At 43.5% G+C, this 26,373-nt stretch overlaps 1 protein-coding gene across 3 annotated transcripts in view; it reads right to left on the bottom strand.

Moving 5' to 3' along the window:
* gab1 (GRB2-associated binding protein 1) overlaps positions 1-26,373 on the bottom strand; it is a 59,682-nt gene that overhangs the window by 9,429 nt on the left and 23,880 nt on the right. For 2 of the 3 annotated variants that reach the window (XM_071521554.1, XM_071521556.1), the window contains exons 2-5: positions 7,740-7,868; positions 7,314-7,479; positions 4,268-4,496; positions 2,392-3,074 (exon numbers count right to left, since the gene is read on the bottom strand). In XM_071521554.1, coding sequence (XP_071377655.1) covers positions 2,392-3,074; positions 4,268-4,496; positions 7,314-7,479; positions 7,740-7,868 — 1,207 coding nt within the window. Of the gene's footprint in view, positions 1-2,391; positions 3,075-4,267; positions 4,497-7,313; positions 7,480-7,739; positions 7,869-23,649; positions 23,749-26,373 lie in introns of those variants that run through there. The other variant, XM_071521557.1, reaches the window with a different exon arrangement.

Here is a 26,373-nt window from a genome sequence, read left to right as displayed (position 1 = left end):
CTACACTTTCCAACTTAATTTCAAGCTCATCTATATAATATGATGGCCTGAATGTTTACATCTCAACAATCTAAGTTCTTGTCATGACTCTGCAAACATTCAATTATGCATTGGGGCTGTGGTGTGTTTAGTAGCTCTATACAAAGGCTGTATAGTGCTTTATTGTTGTTCTCTGCGTGGTCATTAGGCACTGATGCTAATGCATTTCACTTACAGCCACAGGGACCACAGTGGTGCTAGGAAAAGCTCAAAACTTGAAAGCCAAATGAGATTGTCACGATAAAGCTATGGGCTAAAGACTACGGGGGAGGGGGGGGCAGGGAATAATTAAGATGAGAAATGTCACTCCTGTGCAATGTCGGAACTGCATAAGAATAGAGAGAACGTTTCAAAGGGGTCCAGTGAAACCCCACCTTTTTCACAGGACAGATTAAATCACTTGAGCTGGACTGTTATTACTGTACGATGGTTCTTTACAGTGTCTTTCCATTCCAGTTCCTTTAGACCTCTGGACCCACTGAACATCAGTCATCAAGGTGGAGATACATTTCTCAGCTACATCTCATGTTGAGAGGAATATTCACGGAAGTTTCAAGTATATTAAATTAGAATTATACCTACATCGGCTCTACGAGTTGAAGCAGGGGACACTTACCTAATGTTGTTATGTGTAATGATTGCTAGTTTGAAAGCTTCCACAAGTCCTTAGTACAGGCTATGACTGACAACAGAGATAATGTTTCATCTATGACCTCAGATTCTCTTTGGTTTTTGTAAATGATTATCCTGCCAGTAACACTCCTGTAATGACGTTTGTCACCACAAGAGGGAGTAGCAAGGAGAAGAATTGTCAATTTCCTTCCTCTGAGAGTTAATGTGGCTGCCCCCCTTACTCCATTAGTCAACAAATTGGTCGCTGGGGTGTTGCCAGGGACTATTGACTAGGTGTTTGCCTATTTTTTTCTATATCTCCTCTTTATTTTTTTCCTTTCTGCACAGGACTTTGTTCAGTCCTATAATTTTAGGTAAGTGGTAAAGGTTAAGGCATTGTTATTATTGTTGTTAGATGTTAGGTCGCTCTTTCGGGAAGAAACTGTGGGATAAATTATATATATTATAATTCTAATTATAGTTAGTTATTCTTACACAGACACTTCTATACAATAGATCATCTTCTTATCTTATCTGTCAGGTAAAAACATCTGTTGCTTAGATGCAAAATGAAACTCATGATGGGCTCACAGCAATTGCTGTTATGTTATACCCACATCGCCGCTTTGGAATGATGCCTTACACTTATGCAATTTTAACACAGTATTCAAATATCACGATGAACAGCATCTGCCTAGCACCATCATGCGTATGTGTCTGTGCTGTCATATGTGATGCTGGCAGAAGTCTGAAAGCACCTTGGCTGATAACTGTAGTTAAGGTTAGGGTTGTAGTAGTTAGGGTGTATACTTGTTGTGCATGAGTGAAGACATGAAGGCAAGTCATGATGTAAGATGGAAGGAATATCTGTGACAGTCAAAGGTAATGAAGGAAAGGACTGGGTAAATGTACCACTCACTTAAAATGTAATAGTATTAACAAAAAAAACGTAAGGATAATTGCAGTCGACCAAGCCATAAATTCATGCGTAACTTGAAACTTGACACCATCAAAACCTCAGACAGTGCCCATCAGATTACTGTGAGTCTAGTTATACATGATTTGGGATTGCAGCATGTGGAAATTATCATCAAAGCGCTTAAATTTCAAGGCCTCCTAACACATCTCCAGGGCATTGCCTGATCTGAAGTGGTCCGCTAAGTTTCATAGTTTCAATGTTTTGGGCGAAAATAGATGAGTAAAGACGAAAATAGGCAGTGCAGCTGGAGGAGGAACATGCCAAGTGCTCCGGTGACGCCTCTCATCATCCATCTAAAATAAGATTAAGCTCAAAAGAATATCAAATACGTACATGATAGATGTTCAAAGGCGTTGAAAAGTGCATTTAAAGAGTGTCTGAGTGGTGGCTCATATTACAGCACACAAAGGTAAGAAATGATCTGTTATTTCAAGTGAGAGGGAAATAAGACAGCTCAGTGACTGAGTGGGACATTGTGACCATCTCACATTATAATATGATGGTGGATGCTGGTGATGGGTACATGCCCAAACACTACGCCATTGGTCTTAATATTAGAATCGTTTGATTTCAGCATTTTAGCATCGTGAAGTGTGACATGGTATAAAGACTTTCTGAGGAGGAGAAAATAAGAAATATTGGTTAGTAAATGTGATTAAACACCACACAATGGCATTTTTACAGTCTGCTAATGCACGGTAAGCGTCAACTCCAACTTTATGTTCAGCAGCAGTAAACAAAGCCCTCGCCCTGACACAAACCTTTCCGGAGGCGTGAAGAGTCGACAGTGCCAATAGTGTTGCTGCGTAGTGCCTTACTCCCAGCACTGGTGGGCACACAGTAGTTTCCGTCCGTCTCCGAGGCTGAGCGAGGCACACAATAGGTGTCCGTAGGCGAGCGCTCAGCAGGGGGCGGTGGGGGTCCTGAGGTGGAGCTGAGCGAAGGCTTGGGTGGTCTGGGAGGGGGGACTACATCTCCCCCACCCTCCGAGCCTCCTCCCCCTGCCGAGGACGGCAACGTGCGAGGCACCTGGTAAGTACAGTTGGCACCAGGTGTAGGCGGGATGTCGTAACTGACCGATAGGTTGCGCATCTGCGTCTCCATCGAGGGCTTCCGCGACGGCGTGTTGAAGACGTACAGGTCGGAGCCCTCCCCGCCGTCGGGATGGGCCGCAGGGGAGGAGGCCGACTTGGGGAGCACTACAGTGTCCTGGGAGTAGCTGCGGGGGAGGTGGTAGAGGCCAGTGTCAGCTGAGAGGGAGGCGCCGCGTGACGGTGGCGAGTCGTAGATGGAGGAGGCGGAGGCTGGGGCCGGGTGCTGGGGGAAGAAGCCGTTGTGTGAGGCGTGCTTGGCTGAGGAGGTGGATGTGGGTGTGCGGTGGGAGGGGAGGTTGTCGTTCAGGTCTGTCTCTGAAGAGGTAGACTTGGAACACTCAGCATGGGCTCTAAGAAGAAAACACACATATACCCCAGAGAACTAAATATCCAAAACACAACATGTTGTTTTAGAGATGTCAAACAAACCACACAAACATGGTACACCACTGCATGCCACAGTTAGTAATTTAAAGTAAAGACATGTCTTATCACTCATCTTTGGCATTCCCTTGCCATATTAGGATGATGAAATAGCACTTTTGAGGTCTGAAAGTGAAGGATTGAGTCACTCACTTGCTGGGTAATTTCTTAACATGCAGGCAATGACAAAAACAATATAGCGTGAGGGAAAGAACAATTCAGTCTGTTCTATTGTAGACGGAGGCCATGTTGATAAAACACATTCAAACACATCAAATCCAGCATTGATAATCGTTTAGAGATGCCATGTACATCTACAGCAGAGTGTACCTAGCTACAGTGTGTGTGTGTTTGTGTGTGCATGTGTGTGTATGCCTGGTCTGTCTGTTTATACACGTGTAACCCTCCACACAAGCAGGCAGTTCCAGCTGGATGGCTGGCCACTCACAGACTAGCCTGTGGAGGAAGAGTCTTGCTCTCACACTCCTCCAGGAGCAAATACTCCTGGTCTCCCTCCACTGGAGAGGGAGGCTGCACTGAGCTACACACCACACAACAGAGACAGAGACAGGGAGGAGAGCAGCAGCAAAAATGAAATGTAGGAAAGAATAATTGGACTGGGAAAAATGTACAGAAAGAAACTTGTCATGGTATAACAGCATAGCACACTGAGAAGAGACTCGCACATATGCACTACCAGTCAAAAGTTTGGACACACATTTTTCTTTATTTTTACTATTTTTCACATTTTAGAATAATAGTAAAGCCATCAAAACTATGAAATAACACAAATGGAATTATGCAGTGACCAAAAAATTGTTAAACGAATCAAAACAATCTTATATTTTAGATTCTTTAAAGTAGCCACCCTTGGCCTTGATGGAAAGGCAAAAGCTTTGGAAAGAAATACACGCATAGGCATCAACTTCACTATTTATATTTGTCTAAGAAACAAATCTCAAGCGTCTAAGCATAAGCCTTTAGAACAAAATGGCTTTAAGATAATGAAAAACATAGTACATTCAATCAGGTGTGTCCAAACTTTTGACTGATAGTGTAAGCACTCATGGACACACATACACACACACACACACACACACACACACACACACACACTGACCTGTTGGGCTCGGGCTTCTTGCTCTCACAGTTGACCAGCCACAGGTAGTCCTGGGGCTCCTCCAAGCTGGACTGAGAGTCCAGGTGGCGCACACTGACCGGTTGGTATGGAGGGGGCACACTGGCCAGCACTGCTGCTGCTGGACCAACAATACTGCCTAGTGCTGGGTGAGGGGGGGTGTCCACCACCAAGCCTCCTATGGCCGACTGGTGAGCAGCTTTTGCTGCCTCTGGAGGAGGGACACAAGAGAGGTCTAAGGGTTACTTCATGTTAATGCTGTTTATCCTGTTATTATCCTTTAGTGTATCTAACTGTATATCTCGAAACACTGAAAGCTGCAATAAAAATGAAATATTTTCAAATACACGGTATAACTTGAGGGGAGGGACACTATATACTAGTCCAAAGTGGATGTTCAGAAAACCTGTGCATAAGCGTAACTGTGTGCACAGAAGCAAGTGTGAATACACACAGAGCTCAGCCTCCCACACACATATTGTACACTCAAGACATGATTGCCTAAATAACGCTGGCAAGTACAGCTGATATCAAGGTTAAACACATCTCAAGCGCTTGGCGGTCACTGCAGTAAAATTGCACTGATTTGGCGTCATAAGTAGGTATTCTGGTCACTGCTCTAAGAAATATAAAACACATATACACATGAAAACACGTATATCTATAAACACTGTTTTTTACATAAATTGTATGATAAGCCAGGGAGGCAAACTCATACAGTAGTCTCTGAGTCATGTTCCACATCTTTAACCAGTGTTTGCTTTTAGAATCCCACACACTCCTCTTTTTCAGACAGCATTTCCTCAAGGTCTCTTCTTTGTCACACACAGTGCGAGCCTTCAAATGTTAGGATCCTTTTCAAACCCTTCTACTCGAGCTGATTATTGTGCTGCAGTGAAGACTGAGATGGCTGATAGGGAAGCTAGCTGGAATATATGTGCTTTTTCTCACTACATCTTTCTACCTTTTTCTCCTGATCTCCCTATTTCACAATTCCCCTCCCACTCTCTTCCATAACAGCCATGCTTTTATCTCATGCAGGGCCCCCTCTCTCTCTTATTTTCAAACTCAGTTTCTCTCTTTACTGTGCATCACTTGCTCCCCTCTCTTCCTCCTCCAGCTCCCCTCCTCCTCCCCATTTGTTTGTTGAAGCTCTAAGTGCTGATTCATCCAGGAAAAGGGAAAATCCCCTCTGCTCATACTCATCTTCCACCTCCTACATTGTAGCTCATAGCCTTGGTTCTCTAGCCCTAGTCCCCCTACTGCTCCCTGCTCCAATATCTGCCCAGCCATGAAGCACTCTAGCCTGGCCACAGGAGAGTAGGGGGTGGGTCTCAGATGCGGAGAGATAGAGTGCAAGAGAGTGCAAAAGGGAGATTCTTTTGTAATGAGAACTGTGAGGAGGCCTATGTGCAAGGATGTTTGTCTTTGGACCCTGTTTCTCCTTGAATGGTGTTACTGTTTGTGTGTACATAGGGGATTTAACAGCCAGGTCCAATAACTCTGTTGTAGAAGGTGCCATGAATGTTGTTATCAGGGTTGTCCTGCAACACTAGCTAGCAAAGGTTGAGACAGTCACAATACTGAGGAGATGCTGACCTTGGAGCAAGATAAGTAGTGCCTCCGTTGCCAGGTCTGAATAGAAGAAAAATACATGCCTCTCCTAACGATTTTTAGTGGCGCGAGATGGCAGATTAGTGTATTAGTCAATTTTCATCAGATCAAACCAACAGTGTTCACAAATTCAGTTGAGGAGAGGAAGAAATCGTAGAAGAGCAAGACTGAGAAGCAAATAGCACAGTCTAACCCACCATTCTGGTTTGGGGGGCTATTAGGCTCAAAGAAAAAAAAGAGAGACAGAGAGAGAGAGAGAGAGAGAGAGAGAGAAACAACAGCATGCAAACGAGAGAATGAGAACCAGATAGAGGAAAGGAAAGAAAGAGTGGCAGTGGGACTGACAGGCACACAATGCTTTGATTATCCAGTACTGGGAACAAGGGTAACGTGAGCCTATCTCAACACATGGATCATTAGGCCTTGGCTGAGAACTGTATTGAACAGAGGCCTTCTGGTGCACATAACTGGTTAATCTAACTCCATAAGAAAAAGAGGCAGATATCTGAGTAGCAAAGAGCTAAATCAAAAGGGAGACCAGTCAAACTACACTCCTTCAACTTGTACAGTTTATTTCTTTACTTATTGCTAATGAGATGAGGTACACCCTGATTTAAAGGTCCCATCTTATGGGAATTCAAATTTTCCTCAATTTCAATCTCACTAAATTACTGAAATCCTTGTAATCAGACCAGTCTGCAGCATTTGAACTGAAATACCCTGTGGAAAGCCTCCACTCAGGAGGAGCAAAACAGACATGGATTTCAATGAAAATGTCACAAAATATTACTTTAAGCATCAGTCATATGGGACGATCATATGGACCAACACCACCCCCGTCACCACCTTGTATTGTAGTGGTTTGTGATTGACACAAACAATGGAGTCACACTTCCACAACAGAGACGAGTAGGCTAGCTAACTAACTAACTAGAGCAGACATCCAACAATCTAGTGAAGGGGTAAAAAAAAAAGAAGGGGTGAGATGTTGCTCCCCCTCCCTGGCTTTGTTGTGAATGCAATTGTTTTGAAGAACAAGAAGAAGGATAAGAGTTGATAACAATAATAATTGCCAATAATAGTTTCATAAATAATTAATAAACAGTAGTTTTTAAGCTTTGGCTCCATTTGCACTGGAAGACAACCACCCTCTTCCAGTTTTATGCTGCAAAGCAATCTCCTTTTGGGCTATAAAGCAATACAATAGTTTTCCAGAGAAATCCGGCCCAGGTGATACACAATGTAAAATGTAATGGATGGATGGATGACAGATGCTGCCAATCTGCTCAGCAAAAATGTATTGATGTTAAAATGCTACACGTAGCACCTTTAAGTGAAGGTCTGAACTGTGCCCTAATTGGTTGAGGTAGCGCTGATGTGTGGCTAGCTTAACACCTGATGTCCTCCTCCTTACCGTCATCAGTGGGGTTAAAGCCGCAGATGTCGCAGATGCAGCGCACCCACTTGTTCATCTCGTCTTCAGTGTCGGCCACCAGGTAGAATACACGGTCAATGGTCTTGATGTCAAATATGAAGCTGTGCTCCAAGTCCTTCTTGTTGAACGTCAGCCCAGCATCCACCTGAAGGAGCAACCAACTGGGCTTAGCTTTACACGGCATCAGTCAAGAAACAGTTCCTCGACCGTGAATATGATTTATAGCCAGTCAAAGAGAAAGTACGCTATCTGAATGCGTATATTTATGTACCTATGTTTATGTGCACCTATAAATACCACTAGGCATATGACAATTGGAATTTTGCAAGAAATAATCATATATATTAGCAGCAACGTGCCACTGGGCTGTGCTAGTCACTGGCTGGTGGGAGTGAGAAAACCTACCTGCTCACACAAGTTGAGGTCAATCACGCGGATGGGCTTCTTGGCGTGGTCATTCTTGTAGTACTCCAACACGTCTGGGTCGCCTGTCAGACGGCCACTGCGGAGAACAAACCACCGCTTCTTCCATGCCTGCAGGAGGGCAGAGAAACGGGCCAAAGGTTATTTGTGTGTTCTCACACTGACTGCTCCATTCCGAACTGACCGCAGGCCGGCCAAATGCTTTATTTTTCCAGGTTAGCCTGTGTGTCCCAGCTTAGCCTGTGTCGCTGTGTGCATTCTCCACCAGCTGCACAGCCCTCACTGAGGCACACTGGGAGTCAGAGGGAAGAGGTCCGCAACCAGAAATATGTGTCTGGGACAACCAGAACAAAAGCCACATAGTTTGGTCTAGCACCCTGATTGGGGTGAATAACCCAATCTATAAAGAGAAACAGGCAATTAGGTCTTCTTTCTAAATGGGATTTGTTGTCTGTAAGAAAGAGGGACCACATAGCAGACAGAGGAGTTTAAATTCAGGGCATACCACATAGTTGAGAAAGTAAAAATATGAGACAGGGAAATATGCTCTGTGACTTTCATTCATTATACATAGCTAGGGGGCAGTTTAGTGCCAAAAGCCTGATCCCAAAGTACACTCTGACATACTTAGTAATGTGATAGTCAACAAGAGACCAGGTGTTTCTCTTCCAATCCAGGATTTTTTAATATATCAGTTATGGATTCTTGAGGCCAAGTTTATGAAAAATCGCAAATATCAAACATCAAACATCACAAATATCAGCTCCCATTGTAATCCAAAATATAGATATATTTTACTCTAAAGTTGGCAAACAATTGCAAACCACACAGCTTCAAAATTTGTTTAAAACTGATGCTCAGCTGTAACACCATGAGTCCTTGTATTAAGAAATCAAATCAATGAAAGATTTCTTCTATAAAATGAAATATGAACAAAGCCAGCAGCAGGGTGACTGTGGCACTACACTGATGGTATACTCCTGTTCCCAGATTTTTACAGTTTCTACGCCGCATTTGCAGTCTTCAAGTGTATATCAAGTTTTTAGAGAAGTTAACCAGCAGCCATTCACTGCATACAGACCCAATAAGGTCATGAACTTGAATTTTGGGGAATTTTGTCTAGTTATAGCAGTTAGGCTAGACATTTTGTTTTTGGGATCAAAAATGAGCTCTGGGCAAAACACCAGGGAGCCTTATCCAAGAGCTCACTGGATTTTGTCCTAAGGCAAGGGATTTATCCAAAAACCCATTATTTCCTTTTATTGATACAGCTAGGGGGAAGTGTCTATGGGCGCTTTATAGAAGAGTCTTCCATCTAATGGTGCACTACAGAAAACAATGAACATCATATCAGATGAATAGATGAATACTGTATCAGAAGAGCTTTTCTCCAACCAGTGCTCTTGAGTTTGAAATGAAGGAAGAGACCCTGTAGAAAAACAACCACTGCTGAGATCAGACAGTTCAGGAAGCATGCCAACAGAGTGCAAGGAATGCAAACTAAAGCTTTGTTGTTGTTTTTTTGGGGTAAGATTTTGACCGGATTAACAATGCTGTGGGCTTTTTTTCATCCCTCAGCTGTTTTTCCATCCACAGGGTGCCCTTTGTTAGTGGGCCAAGCCCCAGACTGAGACAGCATGGACAGCATCAAACCTTTCCCTCCACAAACAGGCCAGGCTAGGCTGAAGAAATAAGCAGCCCCATACAGAACCCCTGACTATTTAACTGCACACATGCACAGGAATCACACACAGACACACACACAAAAACGCTAATTAACACACACTACCATATACATCAAGAATTGAAACACACACTTCACTTCCCATAGAGAAATCGTGCAGGATCATCACAGCCTGTCAGAAACATCCACACACTCTGCATGGTATTCCACACTCACACAAATACACACACACACACACACTGACAAGTGCAGTCCACCACTTGCATTTAATACAGTGCAGTTCAAAAAGCCTACATTACATCATCACAAACACACCCACGTCGTGCGAACAAGGCTTAAACCTACATACTCTAATTTTAACTATAAAGATAACTTTAAACTATAAAGATACATTGATGCTTAAGCATTCACACTACAACAATATTTGTGAACAGTTCCTCAGCAAATTAAGCCTGCAGTGTGCTACCAAATTCTCTGCCCCCCCTTCTTTCTACAACTTTAATTTGATTGGTTGAAAATGTCTTATCATAGTCTCTGCATAAAAAAAAATCATTCTGAGATCGAACAAAAACTGTTATAGTTCTTGTTTTTGTTGTCGTTGTAGTGGGAACACAGACATTCTGTTTACTTACAATGATTTAAATAGATATACTTTTTATAGATATACGTATCTTTATAGTCCCTTTACATACCAATTACCAACTTTAAGCATATGGACTAAAGTGAAAAGACTTCAGAACAAGCCCTGATGTGTCTGTGTTGTGATGTGGTCACACAAAGAAGGTGGGTGTGGAGAGGGAACCTCTCTCTCTGGTACATGACAAAGCACTCTAGGGTCAGGTTACCCCGTGGAGAGCGGGGGGACCAACAGCTTAGGTTACAGCAGGGCTAGCCCCACCCAGGGTGAGAAGGTTGACGCCCGGAGTTTTACAGTAGATGCACAAGACAGAGGCAAGCGAGACCTGCTGCTAAACAGAACTACCCCGCCTGGGAGGGACAAACAGCACAGAAGAGAGAGTATAGTAATTTTAACATTAATGGGGAGCAGGTCGACACCACTTAAAAGCAATGGGTTGCAATTCAGAGAGGAGCAGTTCCGAAGCAATTCTGCACCCCCTGCTTCTGTGTTTCCACATTAGCTTGGTTACAGTAGTGTTTCTAGGCTGACAAGCTGTGTGAGAGTGTGAGCATCTCTCTTCCATCTGTGTGCTTTCACACAGCACTCCTCATGCACCGAGCGTACACACTTGCACTGATTCCTATCACTGATACGTACCGCAACTTCAAATTCAGCACCAGACACATACATATCCACACACACAGACACGCACACAAAATACAACCCAGGGAAAGAAACAGCAAAACACAAGTCTCCAAATCCCTGACAGCCAGATTCCATCCCCATCAAACATTACCTGCACACATAAACAGAGAGGCATTTTCACCTGAGCCAAGTGGCATATCATTTACACACATACACATACGGTCAGCATAACATACTCAGGCCACAGCAGATTACAGTGGCCCCAATGTCAAAACACACATCTGAATAGCACCACGTTGGACAACAGCAGTCAGAGGACTTACGCAGAAGAGCTGAGAGTATCTGTTCACCATTACCTACCTCCTGCCAAGGCTCCTTGGAGAAGAGGATGAGGCCTCTAGTCCTGTGCTATGACTTTTAGTTTTGTATACTCCATCGTAGGTAGTGTATTGAATTAAGGGCTGTTACAGCTACAATCAAATCCCAGTTAGTCCAAGTCGATGAGAATGTCGCACTTATTGACAGCAGCACATATATACCGCCGCTCCAACTTCTTTACTACGCCCAAATAAACTGAAGCCAAACAGATTCTGAACCAGTCAACTAACCCAACAATCACACAGCCCACTTCAACTTGTTGGAGCCTAGTGCGCTCTTCCCTGCCCCAGGGTTGGGAATGGGACGGGATGGGACGATATTGGACTGGAACGGGGAGGGCTCCCCTGGCATGGCAGCTGTCCCCGCCAGCCCCTCTCTATCCCCCTCCTCCCCCCGTTTCTCCAAGCGTCCTGGTGTCTTCTGATAGGGTGAGAAACAGGAAGACACCCTCTATCCCCCCACCCAGGTCCTACAGCCTGGGGGCCAGACAGAGAGGGCATTGAGGGTCTGACTAAGAGGACGAGAGAGAAAGGGTGGGGGGAGCTTGGGAGGAGATGCCATCTGAGTGGAGTCACGCTGCCGTCAGAGGGCTCCTGACCCAACAGCACTACAGAATGAGTTGGGGGAGAGGAGGAGGGAGAGAGGGTAAAGAGGAAATAACAGGCAAGAGAGGCAGTCTGATATGGTTGCAGAGAGAAGGAAGAATGGAGAGAGAGAAAGATAGAGAAGGCAGGTTAGCTGCACCCTGGAGCACCAACCTCTGCACCTGTGTGTATACATCTAGATAGGCGTACTTGCATGACATAGGTAGACAGACAAAATAAATATGGAGGGAAGCATGGGCCCTTCTCCATTCCACAGTTAAAGGCCTGTAGCGCCACAGCCTCGGTCCCCAGAGGACACTGGCCTTTGTTAGGAGTGTTATCACAGAGCTCCTCTACAGCATCTGGTACTCGGGCCCCACCGCCTGCGCCAGCTACACAGACCGAGTCTAGGAAATAAACACCTACAAACTGTTTTCAAATTTCAACATTGACTGGCACCAATACAAACATCACCCTGAAGTAAATCAGCCATCGATTTTAGATATTGACAAATCTCATCCATAATAATAACTCATCAGCTTTTGTTTGTGCAACATGCAGAGTCCCTCATTTTTTTTCCCAGTAACATGAAGTTGTAAAGCATGGAAACAGTGCATGTTTCCTTATCAGACTGCAAAAAAGTCCTGTGGGACCACCAGCACTAGTTGGTTCTATCACAAAACTCCATACTGATCCGAATCAAAGACTATGCTGGAAGGAAGCAGAGGAATGAATAAGACAGTATGGCACCATTGTGTGTTGATTAAGGACATGACATGACTCCCAACTGTGGTAAGACTTGAGTGGCTAGACAGCAGAAATCGGATCCACATGTTACCTGTAGCCTGTAGTTGTTAAAAGTGAGATTATGTTCAATTCAGGCTCTCCTACAAAAGGAGTTTACACCAATTTGTTATTTGTTACTCTAAATATGTGAAGCTGGTTACTGAACCATCCCTGCAACATCACTCGGGCTCCAACAACTCCAGTTTTACTGCACTTAAAAGGCCAATCGTGCTTCATGCCATAGATAGCTTAATGCAGCCTAAAAAGCCTTTAAGTGCACTAATTGCTAATGCGAATGGACTGTCATCATGGGCTGTTAAACTGCATACTTAAACTCATCCTCCATATCTCTAATGGTTAATGAATGAGGCAGGCCTGTGGGTTTCTGTATTCCTGCAGCAAAAGCATTTGGGACATCAGACAAGACTATCTCTTCAAAACATGGAGATGTGTGCCGTTTCTATGACACTGGTGCTGGACAATGTGTGAAAAGTGACCCGGAGTCATTTGTGTGTGAATTGTTCCTGGCTCATGTGCTAGCAGTGTTAATGTACGCACAGCATGTGCCCGCCTGGCACATTAAATGCAATGGGCCGAAGAAGAGCAGTAGAGTAATAACGAGACACTAAACAGATAGCCAACACTGTAGCTAAAGCATTGTTCTTTCAGCCTTACTCCAACTGTGAAACGGGACTAGTTTAATGTTTCAAATTCACTGGACAAGCAGGTTTACCTTGAGCTCTAGGTAACCCATCACTAATATCCGCAACAAATTCCACAATATAATAAGTGATACGCATGCACAAAATCAAGTCACGCACACAGACAACATGCACACACAATATCATGAATATCAATATTGCTATGACCACTTTTTTATATTATTTTATTAATCTCCCTTCCTGTTTAGCAATGTACGTAGTAGCTAATGTTTCTGGCAATCAGAAGTCACTGAAGACACCTTTTCCTTTCAGCTGCGAGTAAATACATTTTGGAGAATACCATAATGCTATAGTCCTAGGAAGCACACACAAGGCAATGAGATAAGCATGGCCAACCAAAGAATGTATAGCAAATATGTTACATTGTAAATCCTAATTGATGGGCACATAGGGTACCAAGCAAGTCAATGGGACCACAACCCAACTTCTAGCTAAAAATATTAAGTCAATAAATTTTATGGTTATGGTCTTAGTAGCTAATTTCAATTCATCTAATCTAATGTGCCTCTAATTAATTAACAGGATACAACAGATAAAACATGGGGTTGTTTCGAGTTGCTTGCCTCCCTCCACCCTCCACCCTCGACCCTCCACCCTTTGCCTCACTTTGGCTGCTCTGGCTCCAAAAAAGGTCAACATGGTGGCGACCGTAAACATAATCTCCAAGCTTCAAAACGGCCCTCAGAAGCCAATGGATGACGTCACATTCACTATGTCCATCTTTTTTCACAGTCTATGGTCTTAATGCATTCTTGTTTCAGGAAGAGCATTCGTGAACCCCATGCTAGCCTACGCCCCATGGAGGTTGGATGATGAGAGTTTGTAGCCAAGTCCACTTTAAGACTATTAGGTGAATTAGGCATTCATGTACAGAGCTTAAAGGATAAGGCCGGTGTTTTTGAATGCATTGCTTACAGTCAACAAATCCTATGAAAATAACAAAATCAACAATGCGTTTGCTCTACTCCCGTTACTTTCTGACTTCCCACGTACCGTTCTTAGCCGTCAACCCGGAAGTAATTGGCTCCAATTGTAAGCTAAAAACCTTGAAATACAGCTCACAAAGACATAGTTTCAATTTTAAAAATCACTAACTGTAACCACGAAAAGTCAGACTGTTGTAGTTATTACCAAATCAAATTCAAATGGGAACAAATTCTTTATTACGCCGGGGACTATTTTCGATGCTACGGAACTACTTTCCTGAGATTGCAAACGTGTTTACAGCCGGCTTATTAAGTTGTTTGAGGAAAAAGCCGGATGGCCCGGTGCATCGTGATGATGAAATATGCTGCCCAGAGCAACGGCATGGCTTTGACGTGTTTTTAATCGTTTTTTTAATACAATGGAGTTCTATGGCCGCTGGGACATGGTTTTATTGGGCACCGGCTACATGGACAAGATTTGTTGGCAATAGGATTTGTTGACGGTAAGCAATGCATTAAAAAACACCGGCCTTATACTTGTGGGGGCGCTGTGATACTATGGTTGCACCAGTTAGATACTCAGCATCGGTATTGGGCCGATAGTGAATAGTAGTTAGATAGTTATTTTCTGTTATTTTCTTCTTCGATCAATTGTCCATGCAACTTATGCAATTATTATCTGTGTTTTGAGGGGTGGCAGCATGGACTGCATTGGTAAACGGACTGCATTTTTAAGCGCTCTTATCCAAAGCACCCTACAACACCTGCCTACATTCACCCATTCACACACACATTCATACACCGATGGCGGCAAGCTACCACGCAGGGTGCTGGCGCAACCATCGGGAGCAATTTGGGGTTCAGTATCTTGCGGACTGGAGGAGCCGGGGATCGAACCACCGACCTTCTGATTAGTGGACAACCCGCTCTACCTCCTGAGCGAAAGCTGCCCCGAGCATCACACTAAAGAATAGTTCACACAGGCAAGTGCTAAGAAGAAACTGAGTACGCCTTGGCAATAAACACTATGGGAACCATTTGAAAAGCACGGGAACCCCAAGATAGAAACAAAGCAAAGATGATTGCAGAGAAACTTGTAAAATTTATTGCATTGGATGACCTGCCGCTTTCTGTCGTAATGAATTTCCTGAAGCCTCGCTACAAGTTTGCCATGCCGACATTATCTGTCCAAAACAGCTATCCCCCAGCTGTACAAACAAGTGTGTACATTTATTTTGGATTGCTCAAAAGATGTAACTGCAGTGACTTTCGCTACCAATATGTGGAGCTCATTTGTGTGTCCAATGTCACTGCTAAGCCTAACGCAATGAGAGGATGCAAGTTTCACATTGCAAAGAGCCATGCTGCATACCAAGCAATTTTGTAGGACACACATAGGGGACACGACTGCAACTTCAACGGAAGAGATCCTGGGCCAGGGGAAAAATGAGAAGACCCAAGTTCACGTCAGTTTGATAGCCAATGCAAACAACATGAAGAAGGGAATGATAGTACTGGGGTTGCCAATTTAGGATGCTTCGCACACACACTGCAGCAGGATGTAAAAACAAGGTGAAACAGCACAAACTACATGCTCGAGAGCCTCCTTACACATAAATGGGCCCTGAGTGCTTATGCAACTGATCAAGACCTGCCAGCCAACTGACTGCTAACCAGTGGGGGCTATTGAAGACATTACGTTCTAGCCTCTTTTGAGGAGTTGACCAGGGTGTTAAGCTCCTCGTCTACCTCTGCACCTGATGTGATCCCCACTGTGACTGTCCATAAATGCCTTCTCAACCGAGAAAACGAGGTCAACTGAGGGATTAAGACAATGAAAAGCTCCCGTCGAGAAGCAGTGAACAGACAATTAAGCAACGTAGAATATAAACCACTCCACTTTGTGAGATCTGAGATACAAGGGGTGCATCCCAAGTCTCTTAAATTGCATCCACGTTTCCCTCACTTGCGTCTTTTCCTTGCGTCTTAGTCCCTCCCACCGAGGATGCATGGAGACGCAAGGAAACCATGCGAGGAGAGAGAAAACAAGGAAATATGTTTTTAGAGAAATGAGACGTCCTTTCCTCTGAAGCGTCATGTGAAGCGACGTCCATTTCTGTATGACAAAACGGGTTGTGGATGAAATAAACGTAATTTAGGTTCCCCATGTTCTTGCATTAATGTTATATATCAAAAAGCATAAAATAACGGGCATTTACACTTGTACTGTTTCTCTGCCATCTCGTTCAAATTTGCCAGATGTAGGGGCGGAGAATTGACGTCATGGCGTTCAGCTGAAAGTCTTCCGGGAAGGCTGCTCTCGTGTATCCTCGCTCATAGCTCCTCAGAGATCCCTCCTCGCTCCTCGCTCTTTGGAGCAGAAATAAGAGCTTTGGGACGACCTTCAAAATGACGGACCAGAACGACTTCCGGTTCTAGCGAGGATCAAGGAGCGAGAAAATATCAAATAAGAGACTTGGGATGCACCCAAAGACAGGTAGGTAGGTACGTAGTCTATGTTGGAAGCACACGCAAGGGCAGCCTTGGCAGTCTTTTTGATGAAATCCTGGAGGATTGTGAAACAGCAGGACCTGGTCCTGGGCCAATCAGCACAGGTGCCCTTGGTCAAGTGCAAACCCACCTCAGCGAGCAAACTATTCCACAGTCAGTGCGCTTTGCAATACTAGAGAATCAACCATCCTAGTCTCCCCCCCTGGCTGCTACTGCCTCTAAATATCTCAGTGCCCCCTGCACAAGTTAAAGACTATTCAGTACAGCCTGCAACATTATTGATGAGCAGGGGAACAGGCTGACCGCTGGCAGGGCTGACATGCTCATCTGTCTGAAGAAGAATCTGCCTCTCTTGAACAAGTAATCAGAACATTGGAGGACGACTCCAGAAATGCAAGTGTGTGTCAGTAGGTTACCGCTATAGCCACAAAGGTGAAATGGAAATGGAAAGGATATTTGTTTGAGCTGGGGGATATTTGTTTGAGTTGCATCTTCCATTAAATGGAAAATGAAACCTTAACGGATATTTGTTGAGTTGAGTTGTGTTCTAAATTGCAACTGTGTTTTAATACTGAACTCAGTTGCTGGAATTAAATCCCCTCATTTAAAGATCTGCACAAGATTTCAATGTATCTGATGTTTATTTATTTTGAATGTTTGAATGCAGCTGTTTCTTTAGTTCTTCAGTTTTAAACCATGGGCAATTTAAATATGCTGCTAAAACATAGTTTTTGAGAAGCTTGGGTTTAATAAAAAAAGCAGTTGCATGATTCAGTCTGCTGTAGGCTACTGTATGTATGCATTTCTTCCAGTTTGAGCATGGTGTTAAGTGTTTTAAGAAGAATGGTGCTGCCTGTCTGATGGTCCTGTCGATTTACGCCATAGCCTGATCTTCTTCTCTGTGGTCACCATTAATGGGTTAGTACGTCATCCTTGTTGACATCTGAATTGGGCTTCTGTATTGATGCTCACTCTGGATTATGGCACAAAGGACTGCAACATCAAATCCTGTGTAATGGTAAATAGTCACACTCACAGTCAATGAAAAAAAAAACCTAATTAGCAAGTATCCGGTCATGGGGCCACGTCCCACTTGGACGCAGTAGCCAGACACTAAAAACCAGCACACAAAGAGGAAGGCTCTGAAATGCTGGGTGTGTTTAGGCTACCTTCTGTGCTGGCTTTAACTTAATTTTAAATCAACTTGGTTCACAAATGCAGTCACAGTAACGCTTTCACAACAATGTTTCAAAATTGCAACAAAAGCCCATGTAACCCATTGTCTGTCTGTGACTCCATGAATTTAATTGGCCTGTCTGTCTCAGTTAGTCCAGGTACATGATTCACATCAACATAGCTCAGTGTTTTGTTAGCATTAGCTGTGCTCTGACCAGTTCACTCAGTGGGCCTTAGCATTAGCTTAGCTCATTGACTCTGGATGCATAGTTAGCACTTAGCAGCATGGAAGAGGCTAGGCCATCTGTCCTGTGTGAGTGGGCTGTGGGTAAATGACCTGCACCCCAGCTGCACTGACTCATCCCGGCTAGGACAGCTTCTCTGTTTGTTCCGCAGAAAAACACAGCCAGGGATAGAGAGAGAGAGAGAGTAAAGAAGGGACAGGATGAGCATAGAGTGAGGAGGAGGGAGGGAAGGTCAAGATATTGGTGATAATGGAACAAATTAGTACATGCTGCTATCCTTTAATCTGCCAGAAATCACTGCCAGACAACATCTTATGGCTACATAGAAAACAGACTACCTTTTATGGTCAGTTGATATGACATGGCACTGAATCCTTCTTGCATTAGCTTCATACTCACACAGTGTCCCTTACCCAGGCAGGAAATTAAACATACGACAGTAACCAGGGTCTCAGCATTGGTCTGTGTACTCTGACTGCAGTCTCACTGGAGGGAGTAAAGAACGACTAAATGGAGGTGAGAGAAATGTAAGGCGTTAGGTGCTATAATCTTATTCACTGCTCATGGGGATTAAAATGGGAATTTTTTTATACTTCAATTCATTACAAGTTCTAAGTCACAGCACATTTTAATACCATTTGCTTCCTTCAAATAGCTATAGCCCAGAATGGCATTAACTATCTTTTTTTTTGTCCTAAACATTCAAGCATGCCCCATACAGCAAATACAGTTGTCCAAGTCCCAATATGAATAGTGGAGCTGGAAAATGTATCATGTTTTAGGATGGGCCGGTAAAAAGGTTTTATGCTACACCGTAGTGACACAATATCAGCAATAACACTATCGCCAATGTCCATGATCATGACTGTCTGCAATGATTACTGACTTTTTACCACAGCGCAGTTGCCATAGCGTCATGGACCTCAAGAGCCATTCAGTCCTCTACACCTGAGTGTTATCACGTCTCATCTTCATTGAGCAGTATCTAATTAATAAAAGTTGTATTACTGTGATAATTTAACTTTAAAAAAATCTTCACATCTTAGCTGTGACAGATTTTCACAACTCCCATACACCCTGGGCTGCATTTAACCAAAGGGCCACATGGGCTGCAGCCACGGCCCCGGCTACTAGGGAGCCCCAAGAACATAATGTCCAGTGGGACTTCTATTGATTGTTGCATACTGTATGTCTTGCCTGTGATCTTTCGTTCTTGATAATTATCTGCAGAATGCAATTCCCTTGCAATAGTATAACAACTAATGGTACTTATTATAAGCCATCGCAACAGATTTTTTACAACCTGTTTTGGTAGAAATGTGGAAAGATGACGCACAAAGCTGGATGAAAAAATATGAGTGTATAGCAGAAAAACAAAACAAAGGCAAGCTAGAGAGGCTAACAAGTTAATTTAACAGATGTCAGCCGGATGGAGCAGGTGTGACCTTAACAGGATTCTGCCTCCATGAAAATTAGGAAAAAAAAACTTCTGATATCATTAGTGGTGAGTCAAATATATTTTATCATACTCCAGGCTTCAATGTGAATGTATGTGGCTTATGTCATAACAAATACAGCCTAAAACTATAGCCTACTGCAGTGGTTCTCAATCCTGGTCCTCAAGTCCTTGCATGCCAGGTATAAATCAGTTCCTGATTAGGTGACTAGAATGAAAACTAGCAGGGCTCTTCTGGGTACCAAGAACCAGGATTCAGAACCACCTGCGTACTGTCTGATGTTTATACTGTTGATGCTCTACTTCACTGATGTTGCCTGATTCAGGTTGATGAGCGCCAACTGCTGTCAGCTGATGCCTACATTGTTGCCTTTCCCGTAGTTGTCTTTGGATATATGTGGGCTTATAAATGTTGTAGGCTGAATATGTTGCTAAGTCAGTCTGATGGAATAAAGACCTAGCTGGTTGGATTTGGTGAGTTTATGCTGTTTCGATTATGCTGTTAGGACGCTAAAGTGCATCTGTGTCATGTACAGGGCCCACGGAGAACATTAGCCCAGGGGTTCAACTCAGCCCAGCATAAACCTCTTCTCATATGCAAATGATTTTAGACGCATGATGGGAGACATTACTTCTGAAGAATCTGTACTTGTTAAAGAAAAAAAATCATGATGAGTGTACAATGTTCAATGTACTATACAAACAAGTTCAGATGTGAAGATAATATAGATAGAAAAGCTGAAGCTACTACATAATCAGTACAATGTACAAATGTGTCAAGATTTAAAAAGAAAATTAAATGATGATTTAGCAAGTGTCAGCAAATTTTAAGATAGTTTTGATAAAGACTGTGAAAATACTCTTTAGTGGGATATACTGGGGAAAGATGTCATTAATACCATCCTGTTCATTTTACCAATCATTTTGGAAAATAACTAGTTTGGGAATACAGAGGGTTTGGGAACAAAATTGTCATAATGAATTGTGCAAAATGCATGTGACATTTTCAAGTATTTGGGCCAATACCGGAATATCATTTCTAAGGTTGCATAATTACATTTACTGACGCAGAAATGTCCTGAAACAATATCTAAATGACACTGCAATCCAATATAAAAGGCATTAACAAATACGCAATCCTGTAAAGCATTATGCTTCCGCGAGCTTCGCTATCAGGACCCTGGGACCGCCCTGAACAAAGCCCGTTCTAAGAAAGAGTGTAAAGAGCGTCAGAGGTTTTGGCGCTCATGGCCTTGGTGACGAGGTCTGCAGAAGGAGAAGGAGGGGACGCACAAAAGCTCCTCTATGCTTAGTGAAGCGAGTTGTATAAATCAGTCTTTGTTACCGGGACATGTCTGGGATTCTTGCTAAACAGCTATTTTTACATCCTTGAGCTCCAGAGAGGGCAGTTAACGTGCAACGTTAGAGAGCGTGGCCTTTGGCTAAGTGAAGCTGTTCACCCAACGTCATCCGCCCTCCGCCTGCTGGAGGGAAAGGGGACTTCCATGAGAGACGCGTATGACTGAGGTCCAGCATCCTGGTCAGCGGTTAATAGACCACTTGTACCACTAGTCTCTGACCTTAACATCTGAGATCTGTATTACCGGAACCACTACAAAGACCCACTCATGGCATTTAAGTTTCATATGGTAAATGCTTGTCATCTATTCTGTTGAGATCATGATCATGCACTATGCAGTGTTTATACATCCACCCACCTGTACTAAAACGGATATTCTAGCGTTTCAAAAGTTCATTGCTTTACCCGCCATCTGCCACACTATAGTCCAACAGCCTGAAAAACTGGCCAAAACCTGGAGATTTGACTATTAATGTCTAAAGACTGTCCCAGTGTGTATCAAGGTTGTTTGTTTACATGCCAACTGCGTGTTCCTCTAGTCGTGTTGAGTAGCCAGCCAGATAGACGAGATGAGAGGAAAGAAGTGTGGGAGGTGGGCCAGTCGAATCAGTACACAAATTTAAAAAAAAAAAAAAAAAAAAGAGAAAAGGCAAAAGAGAGACAGAAACTAGGTTACCTCAAACACCTTAAAATACAGACAACCTAACACAGCACAGACAGCATCTGGATCCATTTCTCATTTCAACTGGCATAATACACACACACACACACACACACACACACACACACACACACACACACACACACACACACACACACACACACACACACACACACACACACACACACACACACACACACACACACACACACACACACACACACACACACACACACACACACACAAACACAAACACACACACACGATCAACTGAAATGAGACATTGAGAGACCACTTAAAGTTATAATATGCAACTTTTTGCCTAGAGGCAGCCAAGTGTACCGTGAGTCCCACCCTCCTCCCCCTCAGTTGGGCAAGTTCACGCCCTAAAACTTGTCACTCATCGTGATCAGCCGTCTACCTTGAAACGGCATCTAACCTGAGGCTGAGGCAACCGGCATTCACAAAGCCCATCACAGGCTTTGAAGAAGGAGGCGGTGAACGAAGCCAAGCCGAAATAAAAAATTAGCAATGCTGATTTTCACCCACCCATGTTTTTGCACGGGTCTTGTCTGCCGCACATTTAGCTTCGCTTAACTTTCTCTTCTTGCTGCTTTCCGCCATTGTTGTTGCTTCACCTTGATAGCCACAACCCAGCTCACCGTGGGCCGCAGCAATATGACACATGCCGACAGCAAATGGTGTACGCCCCAAAACATCCCAAACAAAATCCCATTTCAGGCCAATGGGGAAATTAAGCCATGTACACACAGGCTCACAGACAAAGATAATGTGATAATGTGTAATATCATATCTATTTACTGTTACTTAAATGTCAAAAATATTGACCTTAAAAAAACAGGCTAAATGCTGCAGCTTTAAAATTCAGTACTGCAGCATAACAGGGTGCTCCGACAAAAGGAGCGGAGCACATGTGTTTCACAGGTGTTCTCAGGTTTACCTGTGACTGGATGCTATACGCACACAGACACACACACTTCTGTACTAAGACCATGACTAAGATCCAAAATGTAATGAACTGGCAACAAAATGTATCTTAGTGTTACCAGCGTGTATTCTTGTCCTGACACAATAAATAAATAAATAAATAACTAGATAAACAGATCACTTTCTATAAAACCAATGAATAGAATAGAAAGAATAAATGTGTCCCTTTTATCAGTGCCAGATGATGAGAGAACATAGTTATCTCTTTCATTTGTTGATAATCTCTCCCCTTCTCTAGCAGTCTGTTTCGGGCGAGCTACTCCCCCCCGTTCACACCGACTGAACAAGTTCGATCACAGTGGGGCATCAAACATGCAGCTGAAATAAAATTAGATGGGAGTAACAAACAATATAGCAAGAACTTCTTACAATGACCCCTGAAACATCTATTCAATTAATCCAAAATCTGTATCCAGCAATGTTTGTTACATCTTTATGAAATTTATATTAAGTATAGAGATTGATGTGAATTCATCATCATCACACAGCAGTTGCAGTGTAAGGTACAAGCTTATAGGCAATGAACATCACTGTGGTTTTCAGCGTCTCTGCTGTCAGATTATCCCTGAGTCAATTTAACACACAAAGCACAGTGCGCTATATTTGGCTGGACACATCACAATAATTCTGTTGTTTGATGTCTTCTTAAACGCAGCAGGAGTTCAAACTCAAAGCAAAAGTAACTGAAACCCAGGCAGCGCAAACACAGTTGTCATTCAGTCTCATCCTGATATGAACAGTGGCTTTCAAAAGAACTGCTGATTCTAGGGTAGAGGAACTGTTTAATTGGGCCTGTAAATGAATGTGGATTGGTAGCAAAGCAAGTTTCAAACAACCACAATGACGATGTGCCACTGCTGCCTCTTTGTAGGGGAAATATTGCATACACACACACACACACACACACACACACACACACACACACAAGTGCACACGTGTGCTTTTTCGCCCCGGGTGAAAGTTTTCCAGTTGTCTTGTGTGGCCCACCTTCTCTTGGCTTCTTTCTCTCTATCACAAACATACCATCAGCGCATGTGAGCACACCACAAAGCTGCACAGGCTATTCAATATTACCTCCGATGCTTACATTATCCATAATAAAAGAATTTGAGTTAAAAACAGTGAGCCTACCTTGTGAGCTGGATATCCAAAAGGAACTATTTTCCTTTAGTGTCTCGTGGAATTTTTGTTATTATAAGTGAGTGAGTGCGTGTTGTTGTTGTTTGCTCCTTCTGCCTTTATCGTGTGCTGCAGTATGTGAGGGTCTGCAGTTTGTGACCTCTCCCTACTCTGACTTCCTGTTCTATGTAATCAGGTCGCCCCAGACCCTCCTTAACTGCCACTGCTAAATCAGAGGGGGAGGGACAGGCGTGTGTACGTGTGTGTTTAAGTTGAAAAAAATGAAGTGGGCATACGTATTTCAACAGATGAAGGTGGAGTGATTCATGGGTGTTTCATTTAGCAACACACGCGCGCACACACACACACACAACGAAGAGAAGAGAAACAAGTTACATGGCCTATTGAAGATCCTCACATAACTCATAACCATGAAGAAATGCACATTCCTTGTATTTTTTCCTTTCTTGGGTTGCATCTAAAGGCTCCATCCTCCTCCTTCCCTGGGTCTGAACCTTCCTCTCCTTCCTGTGGAGACTTTATGATTCTGCTTCCCATCTACACTCTAAATAAAAGAGATGCCACAGCAGGGACAGTTTCCTCCACTTGCCTGCTTCCCAAGCACTCTCCCTTGGCAGAGCACTGACTCCAAACACTTCTACTAATGCCACAAAGATACGCTAGTCAGTGACAGGAGACCCTCTCAAGTCCAGAGTGGACCAGTGGCTAGCTAGTAGCTGTATTTTTCATCATGTTGTGTTATAATGAGAAATGCCCACTCATGAGCACAGAGAGCAGTGACGTTGCCAGGCAGCCCTGAGCAAGCTAAGTCACGCATGAGAGCTTTGCAGACTGCACCTTTCTGCATATTGACAGAGGTACGTTTAACTCTTTTCCAACCCCCGCCACTTCCGTCTTAAGACATCAGCTCTAAACAACAGCGTCACGGATGAGCAGAGTTGTTTTGGAATATCAACCAAGCAAACCGGCCAATAGGTTTGATTATCTTGTCCAACAAATGTAACCTTCAAATTTAATTCTCCAGTAAGTCTGCTTTACCACACCCAGGGCAAAAGTCAACTGGAAAATTAAAAGCCATTGTAAATATGTTGTGTGTGCTGTAAGGTTATACTTAATTCAGGGAAACCATTTCGCTGAGGTCGGCGGTCCCAATAGAACCATTCAGTGAGAAATAAAAACGTCCCTTTCTCTAGCACCTGAAATAGGGCTGAGGCCAGAGTCAGCAGAGAAAATTAGAGACATGGAGTGAGAATAAAACAGGACCACACAGGCAAACACACTGAAGCAACAGCAACATCAGCATGTGTGTGCGAGTGTGTGTGTGTGTCCTATTGAACCCTTCCTTGTCCATCTGAGAAACACCCACAACAAAAATTACAATTCCCAACTGGTTCTTAACTCATCCACTATCTCATCCATCTCCACGGCCTAGCGCTGCTCCCACGTGAGAGTCAACCTCTCCATTTCTCTCTTCTCCGAGAGAAAACAAGAACAAATCTTTGTTAAACTGAAATATCACATCTTTGCTTTCTGTACAAGGGCCCCATCTTCCCACACAGGTCACAAAAACAACAATCAGAATCTCAACTGATTCTTCCAAGAGAACCAAAGCTCAGAAACCAGAACTCCTTGGAAACCAGAAGTCCATTTTTAATGGACTGCAAATGTCTAGCATTGCATTCACACTCCAAAGCCATACACGCTGGCTCCATACCAAATGGAGAGCAGTCGTGTTATGCAGCTGGGCATATACCATGTCTGCAACATTTGTGCATTCCTACATCACTGGAAATAACCTGGCAAACTGGCATCTGCTGTGTACTGTCAAGAAGGTGTGTGTGTGTGTGTGTGTCTCCATTTGTGTGTGTGCAATAAAAATACTCCAGTTTATGCTTTGTGCTGCTAACAGCAACAGATACATGCTTAAAACTCAAGAAGTACAAACACCAATTGTGTGCGTTTGGAGCCTATTTGTATGCCTCATCAATGTGATCACTGACCATCCGCCATGAGGAGCACCTAGGATCAAAACAAGATCCCTTGCTCACTCCCTCCATTTACCATCCCACAGTCCCTTTGCTTTCATGTGCAGCTGTGAAATTCACACCCAGCCAGGCGCCATCTGACCCCCAGCCCCAACAATCTACGGTAACTGTCCAAAGAACACAAACGCTGGTAGTCATACTGCTATCTTTGCAAGCAGCGCACACCAAGACCAACATTCACATGAAACACCGTCTGCAGGTGTTCTTAATCTATGGTCTTTCACAGGAAGCCTAACAATGACAATGACATGATTCTTCATTAAAATATTTTATCTGAGAACAGAAACCACACTTGCACCGTTATTGGCTCTGCAACATGCAAACATACTTTGGAGGATTGTCAACTTTTATCTTTTCCATAAAACTTGGACACATTAAATTCCTACATCAAAGTAACGGTTCTTACCCAAGTTCTTAAGAGCAGGTGTTATATTCTCTGAGGGATTTTGGAGAGGTTTTCTCATCAACGAAGAGTGCAGGCCCTAGTATCATTCCACACAACCCAGCGTACTCTGTTCCTCCAATGGCTAGTCTAGGAAACTGTGCAACTGTTAGTGTGATTGCTGCTGTTGCTGCACTCAGTTTCTCGTAGGGCGGGGACAAGAACTCAGTCAAGTGGTCGTTGCATATCATTCATTAGTGTCCAGAGAGAGAGGGAGGGAGAGACCAA

This window comes from Centroberyx affinis, unplaced genomic scaffold (assembly GCF_046629955.1).
Source record: "Centroberyx affinis isolate AG114_WGS23_722 - 3 ecotype Tasmania unplaced genomic scaffold, CSIRO-AGI_Caff_v1 ptg000898l_1, whole genome shotgun sequence".
In the NCBI taxonomy this organism is placed as follows: domain Eukaryota; kingdom Metazoa; phylum Chordata; class Actinopteri; order Beryciformes; family Berycidae; genus Centroberyx; species Centroberyx affinis.
This window is presented reverse-complemented; position numbering and strand designations above follow the sequence as displayed.